This window comes from Austrofundulus limnaeus, unplaced genomic scaffold, assembly GCF_001266775.1.
Source record: "Austrofundulus limnaeus strain Quisiro unplaced genomic scaffold, Austrofundulus_limnaeus-1.0 Scaffold246, whole genome shotgun sequence".
Classification (NCBI taxonomy): Eukaryota; Metazoa; Chordata; class Actinopteri; order Cyprinodontiformes; family Rivulidae; genus Austrofundulus; species Austrofundulus limnaeus.
Window position 1 is genome coordinate 181630 of NW_013952648.1, and position 9859 is coordinate 191488.

Here is a 9859-nt window from a genome sequence, read left to right on the forward strand (position 1 = left end):
CTATATCTCTGGTGCATATGGCAGCTTTAGAACTACAGCTGTATGTAAACTGATCCTCTAAGAGAAGAAGCCATGCAGATGAGGATTTTATTAATGTTTTAAAAAATTAAAATATGCTTAGAGAGAAAAAATAAACACTAAACATACTGTATATTTTCTCCTAAGCTTCTAAACCAGTAATAAAGAGTCCCACCTTTATAAATGATAACAGATAGAGAGTCAGAAAAAAAGGGTAAATTTCTGATAAAAATACGCCGACACAAAAAAGAAAACATGCAGAAATAACAACTTCACAAAGTTGGAAAACAGCAAACAGCACAGACGAAAACAACACAGATCCACTGCAATGACTGGCAGGAAGTTTTAACGTRAAGTACAAAATAACAGGACTTACCAGGCCAGCTATGGGTGTCTGAAGTCTGTTAATTTTCTTTACTGAGCCGGGCCTGATAGAGCTCAATAACCTGGCAAAAAACATAAAAGAAAAACAAACTTAATAAAACTCAACTGAAAAATTTTTAAAAATATCTGAAGTTGTGTCTTTAAGATGTGAAGCTGCCAACTTCAGATCCATGTTTCTGAGGAGGCATTACGAGATTAAATCCAAGCAAAAGAACAGTAAAAGACGTTCAGCTGAAAGGTGAAACAGKGACCGTTTCTTTAGAGAAAATATTTTGAAAGCTTTATGGTGGTWGTTTTATCCCTTGGCTGCTCCCTTCTTCAGGCGTTTGCCACGGTGAGTGAACTCACATGAAATGCTTTTTAAGCCCTTCCTGACACAACCTCGCAGCTTCAGGATTGTGAGACTGAAACAYTGACCATCAAGCTTCACGACCCTTTTTGAAAGTCTGAAGATGGCATCCGGTAAACCAACAAAGTCCTGAAGAATCAGTGTTTCTTCTGTCAATCTTTAAGACGTTTAGTTCTTCACAAACACTTTATACCTCAGTGACTGAAATAAAAAGGTATACGTCTCCCAAACAAAAATGTTTAATTCCAACCATTTGTCAAACGGACGTGAACGAGAAGTCCCAAAGTTCCCAGATTTCCCTCTCTTCCCCTCTCAGTCTCAMATTTCATCTTTTGTGCATGTTTTCATCAGAGGAAGCACTGTAATGACGCTGCCTTGTAGAGGGAAAACCCACTCTTCGATACACCGTATTCGATATCAGCAGTCCTGTGATGTTCATGTCATTCCAGCATTCTATATGAGATGAAGTGACCTTTTTTTGTAGTGAATACCGAGCCCATCTAATGTCATCCTACTCTAGTTAGAGACTTCCTGTGCTATACATTTCSAAAAATACGTTTAAAGTAGCCCAGGGAGAAGGGTGTTCTCAGTGCTATACGTGTGGGAAGAGTGCTTGAAATGAGAATGCTGCGTCTGTTCCGTTTTTTTTTATATTATTCACGTAAATAAATAAAAAAATATATATATATATGACCATTTTTTTCCTTGAAAAAAAAATAAAGATAAAAAACAAAGAAAAAGTTAGCATCCTTTTCTGGGAGAGCATGCTGGGTGTAACTTACTCGCACAGCAGTATCCCATTCTGTAGACCTCCTCGGAAATCCTTGTCACCGAAACATCTTCCTGTGACAGCCTGCGGAGTGAAGACGAGGAAAGAGAGGGTTTCAGGTTAGATCTTTTATCTTCTAAATGTGGAGTTTAAACACAGTCTATCATCAAAAACCAAAACAAAAAAAAAAAAAGGTGCTGCAGCCTTTTTACGTTTTTTTTCTTCGCAGAAACCAACTTAAGAAAATTGTTAGGAAAGGTGAACAAACATCCTGCTGTACGTGAAGCCCCTCTCTGAGTAACGGGTGCTAAACACTAACAAGCTTGACATAAGCTGCAATCATTCCAACCAAACAGCTAATATGCTGTGACAGGGATTTATTGGGTAATAGTCGCTCAGACACCGAGGAAGAGACCATGCRTGTTCTATCATAGCAGCACATCAAACGTTTCCCAGTCCGACACACATAACTGCTCCTCATCACATCTGCTTCATCTGCTGCTTGTTCTGTCGAAATCATCTCATTGCARCCGTTATGAGTTCAGCCAATCTTTTTTTTTCAATATATAAAGTTTAGTTTGAAGGTATTAAAACCAACGCTGCAAATATCCATGAGCTGCTTCTGCAGCAAAGTTTATAAAACTAAACAAACCCAAACCTTCAGCTGAGGTTTCAACCTTTCACTAAGTAATGCGAGAGAACAGGACATGAATGCATCTCAAGTCAAGCATGAACATAAACATCTCCAGATTTAAACTGAACACCAGCAGTGAAACGAMGACGCCTGCTCCGTCCAATAAAAGAAAGCTGCTGCTGAATAACTGTCAGAGCCTGGCCCATTACAGATCCATTTATTCCTACAAGCATTTCRCCTCCTCTAGAAAATATAAAGATCTCTTTAGTCTGCTGGTGTGAAAGCCAAAACAATTAGAAGATTAAATTTCCAGAGTGTTTCTTTCAGCTGTGTTTGCACAGCTGTGACTTGTAGAGTTATCTGGTCTGGCTGTGTGATTCTATCAGCTTTCAGACTCTGAGGAACCTGGACCTGATGAAAATCAGTATGTTGTTTTATGTTAATGAGGAGGCCAACAGTAGACCAACAGTGTTTGTCTCAATTTGTCTCTGCAAAACAGTAAAGAAAAGAAGCACTGATTTTTTTTTCATACAATGAAATTAAGCCATTTTTTGCCATTGTTCCCTTCTGGGGGACAGCTTGTGAACAGGATATTGTATGTCTGATTATAAGTGTAAAACAAATGTGTGAAGCTTGAGCGAAACATTAAAAAAGGCCTACCTAAAGTCCCAAACTGAACAGAACCTTCTGTGAAAAAAGGGGGAAGTCTTAAWAGGCCGTACCGTACCAACCGGCCAGAGGCACTGAACAATACAAACATATCCAATAATAATTTAATCATCTGTACAACATCAGAATCGACATGCTAATGTGTAGCATCCATATTTATTTCCGTAAACCGTGAGCACGAATGTGATTTCACGTCATTTTCAGTGCATGCAGGTCAAATCAGGGATGTGAGGGGTTCATATTAGAGTCTGAAGGAGGCCACATTTAAAATATAATGTGAATGTCCCCACAAMACAATAAAAAAAKCAGAATTGAGCATTAAGACCTGAAGATGAATCWYCACCTTATCATGGTGGAGTTTATGCACCTGAATGATCCTAGGAGCTCTGCTGTCATGGGCAATTTTAATTTCCCCTGGTAGGGTCTCCCATTGGACTGTCACCTAAGACCCATTGGTCCTAGTTGATGGGCCAGACAAAGAATGATTCAACAGRCTCTTATGGACCAAATAAATCAAGGAACTCGGTGTCCCTTGCCTGGACGTGGGTTGCCGGAGCCCCACCCTGGAGCCAGGYCTGGGGGAGGGGCTTGTCGGCGAGCACCTGKTGGCTAAGTCTCTACCCATGGGCCCTGGCCGGGCACAGCCCGAATGAGCTATTTGGGTTTGCCTTCCTGTGGGCCTACCACCTTCAGGAGGGGCCATACGAGTTGGGTGCATGATTCCACGGGCAGTAGCCAAAGGCGGGGACCTTGGCCCTCTGACCCTGGCCTACCAAAACTGGCTCTTGGGACAAGGAATATCACYTCTCTGGTGGGGAAGAAGTCTGAGCTTGTGCGTGAGGTTGAGAGGTACCAGCTTGATTTAGTTGGGCTCACCTCAACGCACAGCATTGGCTCCGGAATCGATTTCCTCGAGATGGGCAAGACTTTATTCTATTCTGGAGTTGCCCATGGWGAGAGGTGCTGAGCTGCTGTGGGTCTACTTTTGGCCCCTCGACTTGGTGCCTGTGTGTTGGAGTTTACCCCGGTGGATAAGAGGGTAGCTTCCCTGCACCTTTGGGTGGGGGGACAGGCTCTGACAGTCATTTGTGCTTATGCACCAAAAGACCAAAAGACTGCTCAGAGTACCCAGCCTTCTTGGAGTCCTTACCGGGGGTGTTGGAAGGTACTCCAGCTGGGGATTCCTTTATTCTGCTGGGGGACTTCAATGCCCATGTGGGTAACAAGAGTGTGACCTGGAGAGGCATGATTGGGAGGAACAGTCAAGTGAAGTGTGAACATAAACCTTGACAACTAAATGTAAGCTATCGACTCTATATTTAACATGTCAAAATGGTTGTTTTTTCTTCTCACAGTTCATTCTGAGTTAAACGATTTGAGCAATGGCAGTTCTCATAGGAATGAATGAACTTGGCACAAACGGTCACACAGATATGTGGAAACTTGGGAGGTAAATCTGGCTTCACACCAGCGCTTTTACCGCATGTGTTACATGTGCAGCGCTGATTTGCTGTTGTGACTGTTTTTACATTGTTTTCTGCTGCAGCGGCAGTTTCTGCCAGCAGCAAATGATGACTTCGTTAATCTTCATAAACAATCTATGGATGGTGTGATTTGAGATGTGAAGTCTGAAGAGATCAAACGTTATGAGATTAGTGTGCAACTGTGACAAAAATAAGAGTTTAACAGTGACTGGAGAGGGGTTAGGAACATTGATCATTGCCTACTTGTTTAGATGCAATGCTGAAGAACAGCACAAATTTTTTTAAAAACTTATATTTAGGGATATTTTGACATCAATTTTAAACTATTCAGCCATAGATCTGGTCTAGAAAGTCAAAAAATACCAACAAACTGCCCCGACCTTTTACAAAAATAGCAATACAATTTTCAGAAATGCTTTTTTAAACATGTTCCTCRGTGGGTAGAGCCGGAAAAGTCTGGATCTGAACGTGCTTTTGAACCTACAGGGTCATATGATGGTATTCAATTAAAGAGGAATGTGTTAGCTTTGTTGTTTTCAGTGGAATGCTTTTCACATTGTTTCACAAACAATCACATAATGCTGGTTGGCTTTATTTTACTCCATTCACTTCCTTCCATTTGACCAAAAAAAAAAATTCCTTCATGTCTAGACCGAAGTCATCGTCTTACATTATACAGAACACATTCACTTTGGATYTCACAAAGAAATGAAAGTTCTGTTGATTTAGAAAGACATGAATGATCTTTGAAGAATCCAGTTTAGCTTTTGCCAAATCCAGTTTCCCTCGGGGAGGATTTTTGTTTTTACTTTAATGAAATATAAATTAGAAAACACAGAGACTTAAAAGGGACACTGCCTTCATGTTCTGTAAAATATGACAGGAAGAGTCTCCTCTACTTTGAAATCATATCTGACAAAAAAATCCAAAAACACTTTTTACACAGTATTGCAAGAAAGAAAAACAACATCAAACAGCTCTTTGTTGGACAGCCATGGGGTCAGTGACTGCAGCAGCGCTCACTCCCCGTCTGAATCAGCTTACTGCATTCCATCCATTCAGAACCACTGCATCCAGCTGTATTGTGTCGCTACCTAACACAAATTAACCACYAATATTTCAAGGTAACAGTCAGGGTTTGGTTTCACGACACGGGGAAGAAAAACACTTCTTACTTCAAGGCCCAGAGGCTAAACCCCCGTTGAAGAGCTGACGGCTGTWAACCGAAGTGCTCGTGAACATAAACAGAAACATGTGCTCCTGACCCACACACGCCTGCTCCGTTTCCACATGCCTGCATTTGTAGTCAAAAGCAATAAGCTTTTTATGGCAGGAAGTCTTAAGTGTATTGCATAATCCCCACTGAATCCGACAATGTGTGTCCAAGTTCAAAAGAACGTACGTAAACACGTCTTCTGGTTTGCGGCCAATAATCTTGTTAATTCAACTTGGCAACAAGCTCGGTCTGTAAATGCTGCTGGTTCTGATGAAGGGAACAAAAGCAGGAGTCYTCAACCTTGGCCGTTTGCGATTCAAAATTAATGACATGAGCGGAGGGAAGAGACGCAAACATGCTGCTGCATGATTTGTGCTGTCCAGGACAATAATTCCACTGTTTGTTTGTTTGTTTTTTTTCTTACTGCAATGCACGAAAGCACTAAACTGGCACAGATTCAGGTATAAATCTGCCACTTCTTTCATATCCTAAAGTGCCGAATAAGATAACATCTGACTGTCTATGTGAGGGGTCCCTCTGACTGGGGGGTGTTAGAACACGCAAAGCTTCGATAAGTTCAGCCAAAGGCCAGGAGTGGTATCTGCCTTCCATCAGTCATCTGGACCTTTTCTCAAACTGTCAACACTGGCACCCCCCATGGGGTTCCTTTATAGGGTCTTTGCTCAGATTTCTGTAATGTGTTCAGACAGAGGTGATGAGGCATGGCAGGTTCAGCTTAGAAAGTATCATCAATATTATTGAAAGCATCTCTGTATCAGAGTTCTACTTTCTCGTTTAAAGATGTTAAAGACTTGGTTTTTGTTRCAGCTTAAAGTAGTGCTGGGCGRTATACTATTTTRTCCCGAAAACCAGTTTTTATTTTTGTTATGATATAAATTTTCRGAATACCGGACRTACTGGTTTAAATAGCCTGAACAYGTTGGGAACGTTTCGTCGCGGCCAYCAGTGAACTGTTTCCCGGGGGACACTTTTCCTCACAGCACCGCTATGTGCGTTAGCATGCTAATGTTATTGCTGGAGCAGCTTGTTGGAGTAACTGGCGGCGGGTGGTGTTTCAGCTGCTTATATTGACTGAAGTAAAAAAAAAAAACATCCCGTTTTCACCATCGCTGAATTTAGTGAACAACTCTTCAGTGATGTGCACGGTTAGATTTAACGCACGACGTTATAATGGAGACGTTACTGCACGGAGACTTTAACGTGCTTTTATTGTGAAAAGCCCAGGAGGGGGCGGGGCTTGAAGCATCTTAAAGGAACAGTAACAAAACCAGCTGCTTTGAGGCACACACCAGAAAAGTAGTGAATGTGGGGCTGGTAAGGTGAAGTAGTTTTGTAGTAGAGCTGAGTTGACTGGTGTGCAAGGTGAGTTGTCCTTTTAAGTTTTATTAACACACAACCACAGACCCGATAATGATCTTTTCTCAACCCTTGACTATCGGACCAAAATGCGTGATTACTGTTTACAACCAGGCAAAGAAGAAAAGACGTACAAGAGGAGGGAAACAGCGAAACAGACAGAGATACGGTTAAAAAAAGTCAATAAGTAACATTTGTACATTTTATCATCAGCTGAGCTGTGATGAAAAAAAATACYGTCAAATACCGTGAAACTGGTGTAATTGTTGAAAATACCGYGATRTAAAATTTGGGTCAAACCGCCCAGCTCTAGCTTAAAGTAAACATGATGCTTTTAAATCCTTCCTTCTCACATTTAAATCCTTCAGTGGAGGTCTTTATAAAGTGGGACTACAATACTTTCATCTGAATTCCTCTATTTTAACCTTACCAGCCCCACATTCACTACTTTTCTGGTGTGTGCCTCAAAGCAGCTGGTTTTGTTACTGTTCCTTTAAAATGCTTCAAGCCCCGCCCCCCTCCTGCTTCCAGACCGTTCCACTCCGATATGAGAGAGAGGGCTAAGTTGTGTAGCGATGCAGAAACGTTTTATTTATAATGAAATTGAAAGATGTCAACAACAGAAGACTTGCCAATCCAACCTTACGTGTTGGAGTCTGATCCAGAACCAGAGTCTGACCCAGAACCAGAGTCTGACCCAGAGCCTGAGGAGAATAAAGACGAAGAAATTGTAGTCGGTAAGTCCAGACCTTCTACGGTAATTCCGCTGCATTTGACATAATGGTTCAGAAAACATCATAGAAAATAGAGAAAACTGAACGAGATGAAAAATATGCATCAAATATAAAAGATATCTTTGCAGCACCAGGAGAGACTAAATTAAACTTTTCTGCCTCCTATAGACTCCAAGTCCACAAAAAAATGTACTTAACAGCTAAAAAAGTGGATTTTGCAGGATATGTGCCCTTTAATGATGTTTTAGAGTTACTAACAGTCACATTAATTTAAGCGACACAAAAAGAAACTGGGAACAACTGAAAAGAATTGCTTGTGACTTTMCCACCTGATTATTTTTACAAACAGCACACAGTTCTCTTGAGTTCCAGATTTAATCAAATTTAGAACATTTGATTTCGCCTACAAAGTCCCCTTTGATGAAACACTAGAAATATCTACAGATTCAACTCTTCCTTCATCTTGTTTTTTTTCAGCAGGATGGACAAACACGAACGTTCACACACTCGATGCAACTGAGCTCTGTGACTCGATAAAACGTCACTGTTAAAAGATTACCAGACCCCCCAACGGACCACACATWAGGCATGCATTCAATCACTGAAACGCAGCCATTTTTTGTCAGCATGTTTTGGTTCTGGCTGGATTTGAGATGGATGACTTCGAGGCGGCATGTGAACTTTTCAAAACCAAAGTGAGACAAGCTGGAACCCACATGAGGGTTGATGCCCAGGCCCAGGAAAACTGAACCAAAGTGGATTGGAAAACAGGGATTATCACAGCTAATGAAAGTTTATTTAATATAATATAATATAATATAATAGGCAGGTATTAAATGTTTGATTCAACACTGAATTGTGACAGTTTAATCCCAGAGCAGGGCAACAACTTCTCATTCATTCAACCTGTTTGACGACAGACGACTATTTAGGCTCAGTCGGACGTAAAAGACCTTGTTTCAAAGATTTCAACTGGTTTCAACATCTTGAAAGAAAAAACGAAATAAGAAAAGACCTATCTTTTAAAATCATTCAGCTAAAAAAGTGTTATATAATTTTCAAACGGGAAACAACATAAGAAAAATTATGCGTAGGAAAGAATGTTATGCAAGACCTTTGTACTGGATTATTATAAGTTTACAGCTCAGATGTGCCAAATGCAAGCTGTGGACAGCAATAATGATTTATAGTCATGCAGTGGAGGAGTTACTGTAAAGACATTAACGTCTTCTTAAATGGACAAATAGAACAGATTACAATATTAGATACAGAAAAATACAATATAAGATTGAGCTCAGCTTCAAAAACAAAACTTAATCGTTGAGTTTTATGAATTTAAAACAGACAGGTACACATTTTCTGCTGCTGCTCTCATTTTAACCAGAGAAAGCACACATTTCCCCAAACACACAGTAAATTCTGTGACAGTCATCTGGTGTGGGAAACCTTACACAACCCCGATTAGTCATGATTTGCTCCTACTCAGCAAGACGCAGTGATTTCATCCGAGCAGAGGCCTCAGCTGTATTTCTACGCCGAGCTGTCAGCAGACACATCGCAGAACGACTACAGCTCAAATAAATATTCAAACACGAGTCAAATTAGCACTAAAATCATCACCAGCACAAAAAAAAAAAACCCAGCCAAGATCTGTCGTGCAGGCAGTTGTTAACGGCACCATCGGGACCGTCGGCACCAACGCTCATGAACACGTTTCATTACGGTGAGCTGTTTTTAACGTCACAYTTTGCTCTCTGGAGATCAGCTGCATGTCTGTCGAGGAGGACTGATTTAGTTTAGAATAAACAGCTCTCTGCTGTTTGTGTGAAAAATATTAAACTGTAAGTTTAGCCCATATGTGACGGAGTTCCTCACTTTCAAAATGTCACACTAAAATATAGCAGATAAAAGTTCAATAATACCTGATATCTGCCAATTGACTTCATTAGTTCTCAAAGGCCCCAGAAGAACATAGTTAAGAACATACAGGCTTTATTTTTTTCCCGCGTGGGGAAATTGAGGTGTAGCAGCAGCAGCAGTTGATACATCAATCCACAGAAACAGTATATTGCTAGGTGACATTATCAACTGTAGCAATTAAAAATTGAATTAAAGATAGCAACAATAAAATTAAACAGAATAAAATGAAAATAATAATTACTGTACCGGACTATCAAGATGAAATTAGATAAAAATTAAAATAAAAGCAAGATACCGTGCAGAAA

General features: G+C 40.5%; 1 protein-coding gene across 4 annotated transcripts in view; it reads right to left on the reverse strand.

Annotated features, from left to right (window-relative positions):
* Nucleotides 1–9859, reverse strand: part of LOC106525884 (LIM and calponin homology domains-containing protein 1) — a gene marked incomplete at its 3' end in the record, with an annotated part of 76040 nt that overhangs the window by 41001 nt on the left and 25180 nt on the right. For all 4 annotated transcript variants that reach the window (XM_014020260.1, XM_014020262.1, XM_014020261.1 and 1 more), the window contains 2 exon segments: nt 395–464; nt 1534–1604. In XM_014020260.1, coding sequence (XP_013875714.1) covers nt 395–464; nt 1534–1604 — 141 coding nt within the window.